The sequence below is a fragment of the Aquarana catesbeiana genome, linkage group LG13, assembly GCF_042186555.1.
Source record: "Aquarana catesbeiana isolate 2022-GZ linkage group LG13, ASM4218655v1, whole genome shotgun sequence".
Classification (NCBI taxonomy): domain Eukaryota; kingdom Metazoa; phylum Chordata; class Amphibia; order Anura; family Ranidae; genus Aquarana; species Aquarana catesbeiana.
In genome coordinates, this window is record NC_133336.1 from 30,913,606 (window position 1) to 30,933,379 (window position 19,774).

Below are 19,774 nucleotides of genomic sequence, written 5' to 3' on the forward strand. Positions count from 1 at the left end.
TTATATCCCGCCTCCAGCGCGCACACGTCCCTCTGTATCCATGGCAGCGGTCTCCATGGTTCCTGCAGTACACAGAGCGTTCCCATCTTAACGGATGGTGGAGAAGTGAGGAAGATCGGAGGATTCCTACAGCCATTCACCCTTCCAGTGTCAGTGAGTAGAATTCCGTCTGTGTGTTCTCTCCTTCTCAGTGTTCCCGGTCAGCAGTACTGGAGGGATCCTGGACACACTGCCCCTCCCCTACACCCTCCCCCAAACACGCATTTACTATGAGGCCAAAACCACAGCTTGGAAGAAAGCTGATCAGTGTAGAGATGCTCTATACCAGGGGGCTCCAAACTGTGTCCTGGGGCCAATGTGGCCCTTTACTCGCCTTTACCCAGCCTTGTGTGCCCCAATCCTCCATCTGACACCAATGATGGGGCACCGCTCCTCCCACTGACATCAATGATGGGGCACCGCTCCTCCCACTGACACCAATGATGGGGGCACCGCTCCTCCCACTGACACCAATGATGGGGGCACCGCTCCTCCCACTGACACCAATGATGGGGGGGCACCGCTCCTCCCACTGACACCAATGATGGGGGCACCGCTCCTCCCACTGACACCAATGATGGGGGGGCGCCGCTCCTCCCACTGACACCAATGATGGGGGGGCGCCGCTCCTCCCACTGACACCAATGATGGGGGGGCGCCGCTCCTCCCACTGACACCAATGATGGGGGGGCGCCGCTCCTCCCACTGACACCAATGATGGGGGCGCGCCGCTCCTCTCACTGACACCAATGATGGGGGCGCGCCGCTCCTCTCACTGACACCAATGATGGGGGCGCGCCGCTCCTCTCACTGACACCAATGATGGGGGCGCGCCGCTCCTCTCACTGACACCAATGATGGGGGCACCGCTCCTCCCACTGACAATAAAAAAGGGCACTATTCCTCCCATTAAATCCAATGATGGGGCATTGTTTGCTTCCACTGATCACAGTCCGCCCACTCCAAAGCAAACAGCAGTAAACTGGCCCTTTGCTTAGAAAGTTTGGAGACCCCTGATCTATACAAACCGCTATGGAAGAGAATGGGATTCTTCATGGTGGGCATTGTCAGGTGTAGGGGAGGGAACGCCCAAAATGACACAGTGCTCAGTGTGAATGAGGGCTCAGTCACAGTGTACGGGGTATATGCACGGCACACACAATCAGAGCGCACAGTCACAGTGCACAGGTTAAATACACTACACACACCTAGTCACAGCATACTGTACACGGGCAGCACACACTGCACACAGTCACAGCCTGCAGGCACTACCCACACAGTCATGACACAAAGCCTGCACACACAGACACCGTCACATTTCACGACCTGCATGCACTGCACACAGTCACGGCTCAAGGTCTGCACACAGTCATGACCCAAAGCCTGCACGCACTGCACAAAGTCACGGGTGGGTTGCCACCTCCATCCCTTTAAAACCGAACACATATGAATTGCACACGTTCTAAGAATAGGTCAATGCAGATAAGGCACCAAGTGAGTTTAGTTACCACCTCCTATCAGCCATTGAACCTGTGTAATTATTATGTGTTTGGTTTTAAGGGATGAGGTGGCAACCCTATGGGGCACATGGCCTGTGCGCACTGCACACACAGTCACAGGATATGGCTTAACTGCAATACAGATACTACACCGAGCCCCTCCCTGTGGTGACGCTCTCGTGTTTCCCCTCCCCTTTCCTTACCTGCCGGCTGCATGCTTGAATAAGGGTCTGATATGGATCTGGGGACCCCATGCCATTTTTTTTTTTTTTTTTTTTTTTTTTGGCATGGCCTTCCCCTTAAAATCCATGCCTGACCCGAAAGGCCTGATATGCATCAGGAGGGGGCCCCACTCCATTTTTTTATTTACATTCAGCTGTCAGTGTGGAAACCAGCTGACAGTTGAGTCAGCTGTTGTTATGGATGCGGCGGCCGGCTTCCCGGCCCGTTCATTAACAACCAGCTATTCTTCACACAGAATTCAGATCAGTCGATCAATTTTTGAATGATTTGAATTTGAATTGTTTTGAAAATGTGGAATTCGTTAGAAAATAAAGAAACCAAACTGAAACTTTATTTTTCAATGCCTGCATTCCTTTCACAAGTCGCAGGTATATCATGCAGGTGCGACTTATGAGGGTTTACATTGAAGTCTTTGGCCATCAAGTCGCATGAAAGTCAAACCAAAGTAGTGGATGAACAACTTTAAAGTCGCTGCAACTTTAAGCCGCACAGATATGAATGGTACTCATTGGGAAACAAGGGGTGCGACTTATCACTTGACTTTGGGGTCCAAAGTTGCACAAGTGTAAATGGGGCCTTAAAGCCAGAAGAAGCATTTGCCCCTCTCATAAGAAGTAAATCTGTAATTGTTCACATGGACATCAAAACTGCAGTGATCTATAATTTACAAAAGGGGCTGCAGTAGGACCAGAAAATCGTATTAAACCTGAGAGCCACCTATGTACCCGCCTCTCAGCACTTCCTTGTGGACTTTGTGAGTCGCAGGATATTCCAGGACAATGAATGATTCTTGAAGCCAGAGGTGTGCCCACAGATAGTAGTCATGGTGACTCCACTAAACACCAGATGCTATCATTTCCTTTCCAGGCCCCGCTTCTGCTTCAATCACTGAAATAGATCCTCCATTGATGGTACGCTCCTCACTGGACCTACATCAAGGGGAAATCCTGAATTCAAAGGCCTGTTTCACACGGGCTTCAGCTTGTATCAGAGCAGTGTGAACAGTATGCTTTGACAAAGCATCTGCAGAGCTTTCAGCAAGCTTTGTTGAAGCTTTTAAAGTACCATTAAGGCGGAGTTCCGCCTGGGAAAATTTTTTTTAAAAAGTCAGCAGCTACAAATACTGCAGCTGCTGACTTTTAATATAAGGACACTCACCTGTCCAGGGAGCCCACGATGTCCTCACCCGAAGCCGACCCGTCCTCGGCTCCGGGTGCAGGCGCCGACATCCTTACTAAGGGAAACAGGAAGTGAAGCCTTGCGGCTTCACAGCCTGTTTCCTACTGCGCATGCACAAGCTGTGATGCCCGATCTAAGTGGTCCCTGCTGTCTTCTGGGACCTGTGTATCTCACAGAAGACAGCGGGCGGGAAGGAGGAGGGGCCGGACGTTGCGTAGTTTGCCGTACAGAGTGCAGCGATCTATGCCCAGAAGTGGGAGCAGATACATGGATTTGACAGGTATCCACTCCTCCCTGAAAGGTGCCAAATGTGGCGGGGGGGGGGGGGGGGGCGCAATCAGCAGAAGTTCAATTTCTGGGTGGAACTCCGCTCTAAACTCTGGTTTGAAAATGTTGAACCCAGATCCTAATGAGAGTGCCAATTGCCACTTTACACAAGCTCCTGCCAGTCTTCAGCACTTCTTGAAAGCCTGCAGAAGTCTGCCACCAGCCATAGTCTGGTTGTGGGAAACATCCTTATCCACTTGCTGACTGCCTTATAGCAGTTTTACTGCTACAGAGCGGGAGCTCTGTGCAGGAATGTGTATATATAGATTATATCTATATATACACACTCCCACAACCAGACTATGGCTGGTGGCAGACTTCTGCAGTTAATAAATATTATATATATTTTATCCATCTCTCTCTGTGTATGTGTGTGTGATACTGCACTTCCACCTGCAGGGGGCGCGAGTGGGCCGCTTTTGCTGTGATACTTCACAGCAGAAGCCAATCTGCGGGTGCCAGGCACTCGATGCACCCGCCAATCGTCAATAAACAAAACACAGAACTGGGATCTGCCGATGTAAACAAGACAGGGGAGAAGGGATGGATTTTGTGTTCCTGCAAAGCAGGGACTAGAATCCATCTTGTCCCCTAGTAAAAGCAGCACATATACTACATACAAACACTGGCTAGGCACACAGTTAACTGTTTGATCGCATATTTTTAGCACTGATCACTGTATTAGTGTCTGCTTCCCACAAAATGTCATTTAGTGTCCAATTGTCCGCTGCAATATTGCAAAATTAAAAATCCATAAACATATCTCATAGTTTGTGTAAACCAATATACGCTTATTGGATTTTTTTTTTTTTACCAAAAACATGTAGCAGAATACATATTAGCTTAATTTTATGAAGAAATTTTGTTTTATTTACATTTTTATTTTATTTTTTTTAATTTTCGGTCTTTTTTTTTATAGCGCAAAAAATAAACCCAGCGATGATCAAATACCACCAAAAAGAAAGCTCTGTTTGTGGGGAAAAATTACATACACTTTATTTGTGTACAGCATCGCACGACCGCGCAATTGTCAGTTATAGTAACGCAGTGCCATATCGGAAAAAAATGGCCTGGTCATGAAGGGGGGTAAATCTTCCAGAGGTCAAGTGGTTAAAGCTAAACTCCAGCCTAACAACTGAACACACAAGTGATATACATGGGAGCTGTTTTACCTGCCAACGCATTTGTATTTCTGTCCATATCTACAATTTTTACAGCTCTACACAGGCCGGTCGCATAGAGCAGGAGGGTTGATTTTTCTCTGTTAGGGTGAAGGTTCACTTTAAGTCTAACTGTGATGTTGTCTTCCCTCCCTTAACAATGGACATTTTGATCATTTATATGAGCACTTTATTTGTGCTACAAAGCAGCACTCCCACTCTTTTCCCTTAGGTGAAAATTTGTCAGCGCTCCTGGCAGTACCTGGCATCTGCGCACGCATGCACAAAGACCTTTAATGGGGATGTTGAAAACCTTCCCTGTCTGCACACGTGGGTAGCATTTACACGGCACCTTTGCTGATGTGCTGACGGGCTTTGCCAGGACCCAAAAGGGTCACACGGGCACATCCTGCGTGTGTGCCATAATGGTGGCACCCAGGGGGGCAGAGCAACTTAACAAGGTGGACTGAAGATCTGCTTTACGTAACAAAGGTCTTGTCTCCTAGAGCCTGCGACTGTACAGGTAACGGACTGATTCACCCATCTCTCCATCGCTTTGCTCTCTCTCGTTATCAGCATGCCCCTTGCACTACAGCACAACTGATTGGCTCTGTGTGCTGATTCTCCTCCTGTCTGCTGTACAGGGGGGCTGCAAAAGGCTTAAAGGCTTTGCAATGAAATCGTACCTTTTTTTTTTTGCGCAATCGGTGCACCAAATGGAAATTTTGGTGTGTGTGTGTGTATATGTGTGTATATATATATATATATATATATATATATATATATATATATATATACATACATACATACATACACACAATTGTATTGTATTCAACTTTTTAATTTAATATCCTGAATTTAATGAATAGGATTTAATTGTCCACCATTAGACCCCCCCTTTCACACTGGGGCGGTTTGCAGGCGTTATTGCGCTAAAAATGCCGCCTGCAAACCGACCTAAAACAGCCGCTGCTGTTTGTTCAGTGTGAAAGCCCGAGGGCTTTCACACTGAAGCGGTGCGCTGACAGGAGAAGAAAAAAAACTCCTGCAAGCCGCATCTTTGGAGCGGAGAAGGAGCGGTGTATTCACCGCTCCTAAACTGCTCCTGCCCATTAAAATCAATGGGGCAGCGCGGCTATACCACGGCAATACCGTGGCTATAGCCACGCTATACGAGCGGTTTTAACCCTTTTTCGTCCGCCAGCGGGGGTTAAAACTGCACCGCTAGCGGCCGAATACCGCCGCAAAAACGACGGTAAAATGGCGCTAAAAATAGCGCTGTTTTACCGCCGATGCCCCCACCGCCCCAGTGTGAAAGGGGCCTTATTGGCACCATTTAGTGCAAGAAAAGCTCAAGAAAAATGCATCCTCTAAATTCTATGTATGTCTGCACACTGGTCCGTTGCGCTTCCATTGTGGTGTTAAAAAATCCTGCTTGCTGCATTTTTTGTCAGTTAAAAAAAATGCACCTCCCTGTTAAAATGTATTTAAAACGCAGCAAGAACACATCAATAACACACATGTTTTGTTTTTGATGTGGTTTTTGAGTCACATGACCTATGAAGGACACACCATAAGCACAGTAAAGTCGCATCAAAATCAGCACCTTTTTCTCTATCAACAAAATGCTGAAAACACAATTTTCCGCTGATATATATCGGCTGCAGACATTTCTGTGCATCTCTATTTTTTTTAATGTATTCATGATTGGAGAGCTGCATTATTTTGTGTATTTTATACATGCCTGGAGTTTCGCTTTAAAGTAATTGTAAAAGAGCATATCCTGCTGTAGTGTGTACTTGCCTCAATTCAGAGCACAAAGTGTGCTTTCCATCTCCTCTCTCTTCAGAAGGTGATTGACAGCCTCAACTGTGCGCATTTCCCTATGAGACTGCGGGGGAAGGATGTCCATTCCACCCACTCAGGTCTCAGATTACACTCAGCCCCTCTGCTGTGCAATGAGTGACAAAAGACCCCCTGTCCCGTTCCTGCTGGAGCTGATAAATAGCCTTTGATCTGTGTGTCTTAGATTGCTGTAGAGGAGAGAGGGTGGCAGATAAACAGGTACAATTTATGTAGGAGAATTGTGTATCACCTGAGGCTGGTCACTTCACTGGGTATATGTGAGGGTTTACAACTACTTAACTTTTTTCCACTTGCCTTATTGTAAAATGACGGTCGGGTGGGACTGCACTTGTTCTGGGAGGATGTCATATGAAGCCCTCCCATTCTTGCTGCGGGGGGTGCGCGGTGATAGGTGGTGTGCTGTGTCCCTCGGTCACAACGCATCAGTGATTGCAGTAAAGAGCAGATTACGTAGGCTCTCTACCATGTGATCAGCTGTGTCCAATCACGGCTGATCACATGTAAATAAATATCTCAGTTTTGTCAGCGTCTGAAGAAAGGTAACCTGATAACAGGGGCATTTGTACTGATCACCATTGCCCACCAGTGCAGCCTCGTCAGTGCCCATCAGTAAAGAAAAATGACTTATTTGCAATATTTTTTTTTTTTACATTTTCACTTTTTTTTGTTTGTTTAGCAAAAAGTTAAATACAACCAAAAGAAAGCTCAGTCTCAAAAAAAATGATACAAATTTTCATTTGTGTGCAGTGTTGCATGACCGCGCAATTGTCATTCAAAGGAGGGTAGAAGCAGGGACTGCCGCATTTAAGGTCTTCCAGGCTATAAAAGCCGATTCCTCAAGGTGAATGGCATGTTTGAGGACTGGCTACAGTGAAGTCTCCCTAGGAAGAATTTGCAGGGCAGCCATGTGGTCATCCTATGACCGTCTGTAGAGTAGATCCAGCAGTTCTTTCCAAGAGCGACGATTTTTACAAGATTCCTCTAGCATTTTTCATGAATAAAATACTTGCAACCCCCCTCCCTTGTGTTATGTGCTATGCCCCATGATATGCTGCTATGCACACACCAGGAAAATCTTAGGTACCTTTCAGTATTCGCATAGCAACATACAATTGCCCTTTCAGTTTGCAGCAAGTATTATTGGAATAGTGTAGGGCAGGGATATGCAATTAGAGGACCTCCAGCTGTTGCAGAACTACAAGTTCCATGAGGCATAGCGAGACTCTGGCAGTCACAAGCATGACACCCAGAGGCAGAGCATGATGGGACTTGTAGTTTTGCAACAGCTGGAGGTCCGCTAATTGCATATCCCTGGTGTAGGGTTTCCTTAAGAATGATACAGACTTTTCACAACTGCATCAGAAAATAATTATTATTGAAAGTTGAGACGCTTCCAGTTACATGCTACACCAGTGCAGTAGTGACATCATAGCATTGTTCTCAGCAACCAACACAGCACACTGTACCCCAAACAGGTGAGAATCTGCCAATCCACATCAAACCCTTTCCATCCAATATCACTCTGCACATTGTACGAAAAGACCCCCAGACCATTTGGGGGTCTCCTTCAATCTCCTTCGCGAGCCTCATCATCTCTATTTCCAGTTTCTTTTGCGGCCTGTGCTCCATCCTCAGAAAGCTCTGTACACTCTGCCACCAAGGAAACAGTTCTGTGCCCCATAGAGTGTCCCCTACCGCCACCCAACCACTTCCATTTCACATTCCACAACATATATTTTTGTATCTGTTCGTATAATCTCACTACCTACAGTATAGAATAGGGGTGTGACTACAGCAGCATCATGGTCGCCTTCCAAGGGCCAGTTGTGATTTCAAGATTAGATGGCCAGACCACCCCCCCCCTACATCCGATATGAAGAGCCTCCCTTACATCCCTTACATCACAGTGCACCCTCCTTACCTAGCGCTGCTGCTGGGAGTGGAGCTGGGAAGCAAAAAAATGTGCAGAGTCTGGAGGAGGGCTGGAGTCAACTGCTAAAGTCTGCTGAATGCGAAGACCAGGGGAGGTGGAGATAAGGGGGTGCTGTGGCTGCACAGAATCTGGTGGAGTAGTTCTGTCGTCCTCTGCTGAGACAAGGTGGGAGTGGAGACAAGGTGGGTGCTGCAACTGCAGGAGAGGTGCAAGGGCCACAGGAAATGGCCTGGAAGGCCGGATTGAGCCTGTAGGCCTTGTGTTTGACACACATGGCATAGAATGTGCACACCAGGTCATTACTATAGCACATAAGCAGCATAGATTTCTATACATTCAGCATATTTCTGCACATCCTTTCTCACATTCCACCCCCAGAATGCATAGGATTCCATATTGTGAACAAGGAAGGTAGCTATGTAGAAGATCTCCTTACGTTTATTCCTAATACTGAATTCTGTAACATTTTCTTTTCTCCCCAGGGCCAGCATGGCAAGGCTCAAGATGGCTTCAAATGCATACCCAGAGGGGTTAGCTGAATCAAGGCTTCCTACACTGCAAGCCCCTAAAATGCTGTCCCGTTTGGAGATGTTAAAGAACGACTACCAAGAGCGAAACCTCAGAGTCAAAGAGGAGAAGATGATGACTCTGCTAAAACAGCAACAAGAGCGCATCTCACACAGGGCCACCAACTCTTCACTGTACACTGCATATCCTTCTCAACACAAGTCATTTCATGAAGTCCACCAGCACCCATATTCAAGTCCCTGGGCCCCAGAGGAAAGCGCATGGGCCTCTAACTGGACAGTAAGCAAGAGGACTGCTGGCATAGACCGCGCACATCCTCTCAAACCAGTCTATCACCGCAAGGCATCCACACACGTGCCCGACAGCCATCACCCTCCGTCAGCTAACAGGTACAAACCTCTTCCAGTACAAGAGCAGGTAAGGTCCAAATCTGGCCCAGCCCGGACAAACCCTTGGCAACAGCTGGAGAAAAATGAATCCAACCTGGAAGCTGAGATTCGCAGGAAAGAAGCGCTGCTAAGAGAAAAGCTGCGAAAAACAGAGGAAGAACTGCGCCGCATACAGAGAGAGAGAGAAGAGGTGGAAATGGAAGACAGAAGAGTCCATGAGATTCAGGACACCAGGAGGGTGAGGGCAGCCACAACCCACAACACGACAACAAAGACCTACCATTATTCAGGCTACAGAGAAGAGAAAGACAGGGAGGACAGACATCATCATGTGGAGGACAGATTCTATCAGGACATAGAAGCTAAAAGCCAGATCCAGGAGCCGACCTCAGATAGGAGCACAAAATTTATCAGACAAACCAAGAATGTTACTCCACCGCTGACAAATGGCTCATCCCATATCACAGTGGCACCTCAAGATGCTCAAACCAACAGATCCGCCATAGGCGATCACGTAGAGGACAGTGAAGAGGACTTGGTTCCATGCGAGCTGTGCGGTCGACGTTTTATGGTGCAGCGTCTAGAGAAACATATGCAGGTCTGCCAGAAGATGCTGAACTCCAAAAGGAAGGTGTTTGATTCTTCCAAAGCTAGGGCCAAAGGGACCGACCTCGAGCAATATCTACACACCAAAGGGAGAACGAAAGACCCACCACCGCAGGTAACTGCATCTCTTCTTACTAACATGTACTGCTTACCTCTCAACTTTTTGAGATGGGAATGAGGGACACCTATTAGCAAAAGTATGTAGGCATAGGACACGCCCCCTGCCACGACCCCTAAAGGAAACCTATATTATATTATATTATATTATATTATAATATAATATATATTAAAAAAAACACTTTTTAAAAGATAGAATTTGCATTCATTTTATACAACTATATAGATCAGACCAAAATGAGGGACAAATGAGATTGAGAGACCTTTCTTCCTTTTTTTTTTTTTAAATTTTATTTTTTTTCCCAAATGAGGGACAGTCCCTCGAAATCAGGGACAGTTGGGAGCTATGTGTACAGGGTAATAGCCGTCTCTGGAGCATGCATTATATATCACTGCCCTTCAGTTATAACATTGTGACCAGGTGTCATATATGTCATATATTATACATTTATGATTTGTGGTTTACCTGTAAAATTCTTTTCTTGGAGCACTCAGCAGAACACAGAGGATTCCATATTCATCGCTAGTTGGGTGAATGGACACAAGCCAAAAAAATGCGAGAATACCCATCTAGGTATAACCCCTCCCATTTCGGTTAACCACTTCAGCCCCGGAAGGTTTTACACCCTTCATGACCAGGCCATTTTTTGCGATACGGCACTGCGTTTCTTTAACTGACAATTGCACGGTCGTGTGACGCTTTACCCAAATTAAAATTGATGTCCCCCCCCACAAATAGAGATTTATTTTGGTGGTATTTGATCACCTCTGCGGTTTTTATTTTTTGTGCTATAAACAAAAAAAAAAGAGTGACAATTTTGAAAATAAATATTTTTTTACTTACTGCTATAAAACATATCCAATAAAAAAATTTAAAAAATCGAATTTATTCATCAATTTAGGCCAATATGTATTCTGCTAAATATTTTTGGTAAAAAAAATCCCAATAAGCGTATATTGATTGGTTTGTGCAAAAGTTATAGCATCTACAAACTATGGGATAGATTTATGGAATTTTATTTATTTTTTTACTAGTAATGGCGGAAATCGGGGATTGCGGCGGACAAATCAGACACTAAGTGACACTTTTTGGGGACCAGGGACATCAATACAGTGATCAGTGCTTAAAAAAAAAAAGCACTGTCACTGTACTGATACTGGCAGGGATTGGGTTAACGGGGACAATCAAAGGGTTAAATGTGTCCCTAGGGAGTGCTTTCTAACTGTGGGGGATGTGCTTTGACTAGGGAAAAACAGAGATCCATGTTTCTGCTTAGCAGAAACACAAGATCTTCATTTTCCCCTCTGACAGAACGGCGGTCTGCCTTGTTTGCATAGACAGACCGTTGCTCTGCCTCTCATGAGAACATTCTTCTGGTTGTCCACTGATTGGCTCCTGCTGTGTCCAATCACACCAGAAGCGGGCTGCCAGCGGCGCGTATGCGCCCCAGACCCCGTGCACCAAATCACGTACTGGTACATGATCTCGCACAGGAGGGCCGCCCTGTCGCAGTATATCTGAAGTGGTTAAAGTATAAACTAAAAGCAAAACTTTTTGGGGGTTTTGAATAGAGTGGAAAGGGATTTAAAACATCCATCAGGTTTTTTATAGCTGTCTGTGCCCCCTTTAGGAAGATTCACCCTCTCTATCTTGTTTACCATTATCATTGAAAGTAAAAGGAAATCCCAAATTTTGGGCTGTCCCCAGAAAAGTAATAGAGGGGAAAATCTTCCATTTGGGGACACTAGTTCTGGTGACCTGGGGGTCCCCCTGGAGATTATTTTAATTTGCAGTTATTTCTTCTCACGTCCTGTTTGGCTATGGGACAGGGAGTGAAGGTAAATCTCCCCAACAGGACACAGATGGCAAAAATAAACCTGATGGGGGTTATAACCCTCCCAAACTCTATCCAAAATGGAAAAAAAAGTTTTGCCTATAGTTCTACTTGTAAGCTTCAGTTTTTCAGCAAGCAATGATGAACAGACAAAAGGGGATGGATCTTAGTGTCTTATGATGTACTCCAAGAAAAAAAAAGATTTTACAGGTAAACCATAAGTCCTAATTTTATAATTGTACATAAAAGGACTTCATATCTGTGACTTGGGATGTCCCAAAGTATTAAACATGAGTGGGTGTGGATCACAGCAAGGCCAAACACGCCCAAAAACAGAACAGGGAAGAATCCAATTCCAGAGCCACCAGCAAGACCTTCCGGCCAAAAGTGGCATCCGCAGAGGCACAAACACCTACCCGCTAGAACTACGAAATGTGTGAAGAGAAGACCAGATAGCAGCCTTACAAACTTAACCCCTTCGCGCCCAAGGGTAGAACAAATCTAAATGCCTAAGCACAATTTTGCAACTTTAACATGTGTTAGTAAAACTGTACATATATAACATAACATATATATGCAGAGCTAATCCAATATAGTTGAATACAGTCCATATAATCGATAAAGAGAACAGATGAAAGCCCCGCACCAGCTTCAGTATGAAGATAGAAACACACCACACCACAGTGTTTCCAGCAAGTCTCCTTACCAGAGGAGTTGGACCCTCATATTATAGAGAGGTCAATAAAGCATGTAAAACTGGACTATCCACAACATCAGGCGGCAGATGAATTGGCTCCCATCAAAATCTGTAGGGCTGTATGTAAGAACTCCCAATTTACACAGCTGGTATCGCGATCATGTGCGCACTCAGCTCCCCGATCACATGGCATACAGCGATGTTATAAACCTAAAAGGTCGCATAGTGAAGCACGTTCTTGAATGGCAAATATTTTATTAAAATTGTACTTATAAAACATCCAATAAAAACGAGCGTCAGAATAAGAACAATCGAAGTGGCTGCAGCTCGTAGCGTGCTTGCGTCATCCATCAGGGAAAACCATACATATCATTAGGCCCCTTTCACACTGGGGCGGGGGTGGCGGTAAAGCACCGCTATTGTTAGCAGCGCTTTACCGTCAGTATTCAGCCGTTAGCGGGTCGGTTCTACCCCCCGCTAGCGGGCGAGAAAGGGTTAAAAAACACCGCAAAGTGCCTCTGCAGAGGTGCTTTGCCGGCGCTATAGCTGCCCTGTCCCAGTGATTGAAGGAGCGGTGTATAACACTGCTCCTTCACCACTCCGAAGATGCTGCTAGCAGGACTTTTTTTTCCTGTCCTGCTAGCGCACCACTTCAGTGTGAAAGCCCTCAGGGCTTTCACACTGGAGAGACAGCAGCGGCTGTTTCGGGTCGGTTTGCAGGTGCTATTTTTAGCGCAATAGCGCCTGCAAACCGCCCCAGTGTGAAAGGGGCCTTACAACCACTTTGTGCATCCAGGTGGATTATACCGCATTTTTTTTCAAGACAAATTGGGCTTTCATTTGTTGGTAAATGGTAATGGATATTGTCTGATATTATTTTTTTTTTTTTTTTTTTTTTTAATTATTATTATTTTCAAAGGAAAGCTGGCCCAAAATCATAAATAAAATCTTTTTCTATTTAGCTGTATATTTCTTGCTACTACCATAACCTTCAATCAAAGAACCACCCAAATTAAGTTCTCCTGCTCCTGATGATTGCAGCGATACCACATATGTGTATGTTGTTGTTTGGACCCGTAGTACAGCCCAAAAAGCCATAGTGGGCATTTTGCTTTTCTTGACACATATAAAAAAAAAAAAATAAAAAAAAATCCTGTCCAAAATAAAATAAATGACTTTGACCCTCTCTTTTTTTTTTTTTTTTTTTTGGTTTGTTTTGGATAATTGGAAATACAGACAACTGAAGCACTTCGTAGAATCCCTCCCACAGCCAATTCGGCCGATAGAAGGCCTGTACCCCCTGGAAAAAGCCTGTATAAAAAATAGGAGAGGAGGAATGTCCAGGATCTATAGAACCTTGGTAGGAATGGGGGAGGTCGAGCGACCAGGATTTCTTCGGAAATGGGAGGAGGAGATAGGTAACAAGATTAGTGATAAGGAGGCGAGGAGGGTTCTGAGTAGAGTAAATGACACATCAGTTAATTATAAGATAGCGGAGATGAATTTCAGAATTCTGGCCAGAATGTACTTTACCCCAGACCTGGCGCATAAGATCCAGGACGGGACCTCACAGTACTGCTGGAGGGGATGTGGAGAAGTGGGGACAATGCTACACGTGTGGTGGACGTGTCCGGTAATGAGAAAATTTTGGGAGGAGATAAGGAAGTTTATATACTTGATCACCAACCAGAATGTACCGGATGACCCATGGGTATGCCTGCACCATGGTAGCGATGTCTCCTCCAAGTGTTACAGGAGAACACTTCTACCACATCTCCTCAACGCAGCTAAGAGTCTCATCCCTAGACACTGGCGGGAGACTAGGAGACCCTCATTGCGAGAGTGGTTTGACAAAACAGACGAAATTTATTGTATGGAATACCTAAGATACAGCGAGGGGCTGGAGATGGAGGATTACGAGGAGATATGGAGAGATTGGGTCAGGTTTAAAACATCAGACCAGCTGGCGGAGATGAGGGAGGAAGACGCAGACAACTCGCTTTAAATAGTAAGAATAATAAAAACATTGAAACATAAGAGCAGATAAAAATTACACAAAAATCTATAAGTAAGCTAGGCACTCAATAGGCTCTAGGAAGAGTTGATGGATAAGGAAGGGCGCTGATGGAACTCTCGGGGGGGGGGGGGGGGGGGGGGTTTGGGAGGGGATGGTATGCTGAGGCACCGCAATGGGGATCTCGTATGGGTTGAGGGATAAATTACTTTTTATATTTAATAATGTTTGGTAAATAAAGACTGAGGGCAACAAGAAAAAGCCACAATGATGTGAAAGTATTGAGGTACAAGGTTGACTGGAAAGTTGATATAATATCTCCTCATGAATCATACTGAGCTGAAGTGGCAAAAAAAAAAAAAAAAAAAATAAAAAAAAAAAATAAATGACTTTGACCCTGACCTTGAACCAAACACTAACCAAGGCACTAGCCTAGATCAAACCTTGATCTAGATATTTTTTGTATTATTATTATTATTTATTGAATTTTTTACAAACACCTTCTTTTTTTTTTTTTTTTTTTTTTTTTTTTTTTTTTTTTTACTCTGCAAGGAGAGAGAGGAGTACGATGAATCTCTCTCCTCCATTCACAGAGAAAAAACATGGGGGTGGGCTTCACAGTGACTGATCACTGTGATAGCCAATCAGCGGCTATCACATTGATCAGGTGACCCGGAATCAGAAGTTCCAGGTCCTGATCATTAGTACAGGGCCTGGGGCTCTCCGTGAGACACCTGTCTCTGTTCTGGGAACAAGCGCCCAACACAAAGGGAGATACGCAAATATGTGGCCCCATGGAAAAAAGTTCAGTCCAGTGAGGCCGCATATTTGTGTTAGGTCGGCGCAAGGGGGTTAAAGTAGAAGTTCAGCCAAAAACAAACTCTAAATCTACTTTAAGCCGCATTGTAAAACAAATCTATCTAACCCTGTAAAAGCAAAAATCGCTAGAATACTTTTTCTGCAGTCGATCTGGTCTGGTCCCAGGCTGAGCTGTCAGCGGTGGCTTTGCTGTGTAGGCAGGCATGTGCAGGAGAGGCAGCCAACAGAAGCCCCATACTAACTCTATGGGTGACCTCACTTGCCAGACATTTCCCAGTCCTCTTTGGCTGTCTGCTGCACACAGCATCTGCAGCTGGAGACTGGACCAGATTGGTCTCAGAAAAGGTATGTATAGTGATTTTTGCATTATAGGGTTAGGTAGATTAGTCTTATGCCGCATACACACGGTCAGACTTTTCGGCTACAAAAGTCCGACGGACATTCCGATCGTGTGTGGGCTTCACCGGACTTTCAGCGGACTTTTCCAGCCGCAAATCTGATGGACTTTAGATTTGGAACATGCTTCAAATCTTTACATCGTAACTCCGCCGGACCCAGAAATCCGCTTGTCTGTACGCTAGTCCGATGGACAAAAACCAACGCTAGGGCAGCTATTGGCTACTGGCTATCAACTTCCTTATTTTAGTCCGGTGTACGTCATCATGTACGAATCCGTCGGACTTTGGTGTGATCGTGTGTAGCCAAGTCCAGTCGTTAAAAAGTCTGTTGAAAGTCCGCCAAAAGTCCGCCGAACGTCTGTTGAAAGTCTGTTGAAAGTCTGTCGGACGGGCTGTCGGACTTTTGTAGCTGAAAAGTCCGACCGTGTGTACACGGCATTAGAATGTGGCTGCCAGTAGATTTAGAGTCATTTTAGTTTTTGGCTGAACTTCTACATTAAACAGATGCTTGATGCTGAATCGCCCAGGAACCACTGACATTCCTAGTGGAATAGTTCTTGATCTGGAAAGGATGGCCCTTGTCCTTGATACCATAGACCAGAGAAATTAGCTGACAAATCCACCAGAAATAATGGATCGATAAGCAGCCTGGGCATTGCATGGACCCTCAGGCAGGACAAAAAGGGAGTCAGACTTGTCAAAACGAAGTTATAGACTTCAGATAAATTCGAACATCCAAAGAGTGAAGCACCTACCTTCTCCTTAGGATGTGTAGGTTTAGGACAAAAAGATGGCATCACTGTGTTCTGATTCAGGTGTAACGAAGCAACCACCTTAGGTAAAAAAGAGGAATGAGGCATCAACACCACCTTATCCTGGTGAAGAACCAAGAATGCTTCCTTGTAAGTGCAGCCAACGCCAATACTCTACAACTCAAAGTAAATGCAACCAAAAAGACAACTTTGTTTGCAAAAAGCAACATGGAAAGTTCTCACAGAGGCTCAAAAGGAGAACATTGCAAAACAGACACAAACAAATTATGGCCCCAAAGTGGTAACAATCTATGGGACACCCTGGCTTTTACCAAGCAATGAGATTTGATAGGTCTCTGAAACAGAACGGTCAAGGCTGAGACCTGTCCCATGATGGTACTTAAAGTGGTTGTAAAGCTAAAACGTTTTTTTACTTTAATGCATCCCCTGCATTAAGGTAAAAAAAACAATTTGCCACTTGCAGATGTAGCTGAGCTGGGAGAGGTTATAACTAGGCTTTTTATGGCCAGTGTCCATTCACCTGAAGGTGACAGCATAATCCACGTAGTCGTGAATATGAATTTCTGTAATGTATGATTAAGAAATAACCCTGCCCAGTGTCATACATCATATAGCTCGCTGTCCACCCGTTATAACATTGTGACCAACTGCCATAAATCATATACTGTAGATCATTGCTTGCGAAAGGCTGTTTCCCATTCTGGTGTCATTTCTGACCCTGGCATTGACGTTTTCTCTCCACTTTAGGTCAAAGGCAGCTCATGGCGTCAGAAGCACGAGTCTTTCATCCGAACCATTCGCCAGGCTCGTCTGGTGCAGGACGTTGTGAGCAAAGGAGGGAAAGCATCTGACGTGCCTCCACCTCCGCCAGAGGAAAATCCAGATTATGTGACCTGTCCTCACTGCAGTCGGCGCTTCGCTCCACGACCTGCTGAACGCCATATACCCATGTGTGCAACGATTAAGAGCAGGCCCTGCCCTCCTCCAGCCAGGCGCCGCTGACACTGATGTGCTATGGGACTAGTGTGTGAAATATCCCTGCAGAGATGGGAAAGAGATACAGGATAGGCACCCGTTATATTAAACAGTGTCCCCAAACTGCGATGGCGGGGGGGGGGTGGCCCAGATGCAGCCCTTTGTTTACCTTTATCCGGCCCCTGGAGCACTATTACTCCCACTGATGCCCATGATGGAGAGCTATTCCTCCGGGTATAGCTTCTAAATCTAGGCTGTGGAAATGCCGATCTGATCCAGCCTGAACCTTACTTACAAAATGAGTCTTAAGACACAAAGGGGTTGATTTACAAAAACTGGAGAGTGCAAAATCTTGTGCAGCTCTGCATAAAAACAGAATCGGCTTCCATGTTTTTTTTTGTCAAAGCTTAATTGAACAAGCTGAAGTTAGAAGCTGATTCGCTACCATGCATACCTGCGTGAGATTTTGCACTATCCAGTTTTAGTAAATCAACTCCACAGTGCCACAGTGTCACACCTGAGTCTGTGCCACGGTTCTGGACCTGAAAAGAGCTTCACAGGTAACACAGTACAATTTAGTCTGAAAAGAGCCACGGTGCAAGTCCCAAAGGTCACATTCATGGCTAGTGTCACAGATCCAGTTCAGCACGGTCCAGGTATGGACTGCAAGGCTAGTTCTGATAAAAGGCTGATTTGAATGGCTGCTATGTAGAGACTAGCTGAAGCAACAAGAAAAAGCTAGCAAAAAAGTAAAGTACTGTATTTATTGGCATATAACACTCACTTTTTCACCATGAAAATCGGGTGCAAATAGAGTGTGCGTGTTATACGCCAATACTTCAATTTTAGCTGCCTCGGATTGGACAGGGAAGGGAGCGGAACGGCAGATTACATACAGTGAGAATCTCCTGTTTACTTGGCGGCCTCTGTAATAGGAAGTCCCACCTCCTGGGTCACCATTGGACTACTGTTCTGTCTACATACAGTGAGAATCTCCTATGATAATCTGTCGGCGCTCATCCTGTCCCTTCTAGGCCGTAGATGGGCATCGATCAGGCAGCACTGATGGCAATGGTGAGGCTGCTGCATTGAAGGCATTGATGAAGCTGCTGCATTGAAGGCAATGGTGAGGCTGCTGCATTGATGGCAATGGTGAGGCTGCTGAATTGATGGCATTGATCAGGCTGCATTGATGGCACTGGTGAGGCTCCAGATGGGCACTGACCCTTATTTTGCTTTAAAGTTTCTTATTTAAAATGGAAGATTTTTTCCTGAAACTTCCCTCTTAAAATGAATGTGCGTGTTATACCCCTGTGCGTGTTTTACGCCGATAAATACGGGTAATTAAGACTTTTCTTAGCAGAGGTTAGGAAAAGGTATCAATCCTCCTAGGCCACTAGAAAAAAAAAAAAAAACAAGGCATGGTGAGAGTAGGAGGGGTTATATTGGGCTAGACCACATTGTTTTTGTTTGCCATTGTCCATTTTTCCTGTGAATGGCAGTATTTGAATGTCCCTCAGTCTCAGTTCACACTGATGCGATGCAAATTCTGTTGTGACAGATGTGATTCTAATGCAAATTAATGAGACTTTTGAGGGGATTCGGCATAGCTGGGGATAAAATGCACACTGAACCCACACAGGGCCCGTATTTTTTTATTTATTTTTTTTGACCGGATCAGAATTGCACCACATAGATGTGGACGGCTTTCATAGCAAACAATGTTTTTTTTTTTTCATATGACATGCGAATCTATGCCTATCGGATTGAATCTGCATCAGTGTGAACCAGGACTCCAGAAAACCTGGATGAAACTGGCCAGGAGAGCCTTAGATAAGGATCGTCCAATCCACAGATGACAGCACAACTAGACTGTGATGATGCCTTTGCAAACAATGGCTCATGTTCTATTATAAAGGAAGCTATATGCCCACTTTAACTGAACAAGCTTGCGTCAGTGTGGTTCTTCTAAACATGCACGTGTATACATTTGAAATCAGGCCAGGTGCAGACACTCAGTCAGACACTTGTCTGAATCCAAAACAATCTGGCAGCCCAACGTGGGGCCCCTGGGTTGTGAGCCGGAGGAGAGCTGACCAAAAAGGCCACTGAGAGGAACCATCACGGGCGGGACAGAGACTGATCACCTCTGAAAATACAGTAAGATATCACATTCATAACTTGCTTAAGTATATCCCGTCTCCCGTGTGGGTCCGTCTTTGTGTCCGTGTCAGCTGCCGAAGGTCACCAAAAGACAAGTAATACTTACCTGGGGTCCATTATATGAACCTGTATGCCGATTATCTGCAGCCTGTAAGAACATTGTGTTGCTGTGTTGTATGGATCTGTGATACATACTCCTGTGGGAAAGGTGATA

At 45.3% G+C, this 19,774-nt stretch overlaps 1 protein-coding gene across 2 annotated transcripts; it reads left to right on the plus strand.

The window, feature by feature from the left end:
- Position 1: 1 nt before the first annotated feature.
- ZC2HC1C (zinc finger C2HC-type containing 1C) lies at positions 2 to 19,133 on the plus strand. Of its 2 annotated transcripts, none has more exons than XM_073610739.1 (3): positions 2 to 153; positions 8,729 to 9,884; positions 17,170 to 19,133. In XM_073610739.1, exons 2-3 carry the CDS (start codon positions 8,736 to 8,738, stop codon positions 17,422 to 17,424), a joined length of 1,404 nt encoding a protein of 467 aa, XP_073466840.1. In that variant the 5' UTR covers positions 2 to 153; positions 8,729 to 8,735; the 3' UTR covers positions 17,425 to 19,133. The 2 variants fall into 2 exon arrangements, with proteins under 2 accessions (XP_073466840.1, XP_073466841.1); XM_073610740.1 differs by having other exon boundaries at positions 11 to 149.
- The last annotated feature ends 641 nt before the right edge of the window (positions 19,134 to 19,774 follow it).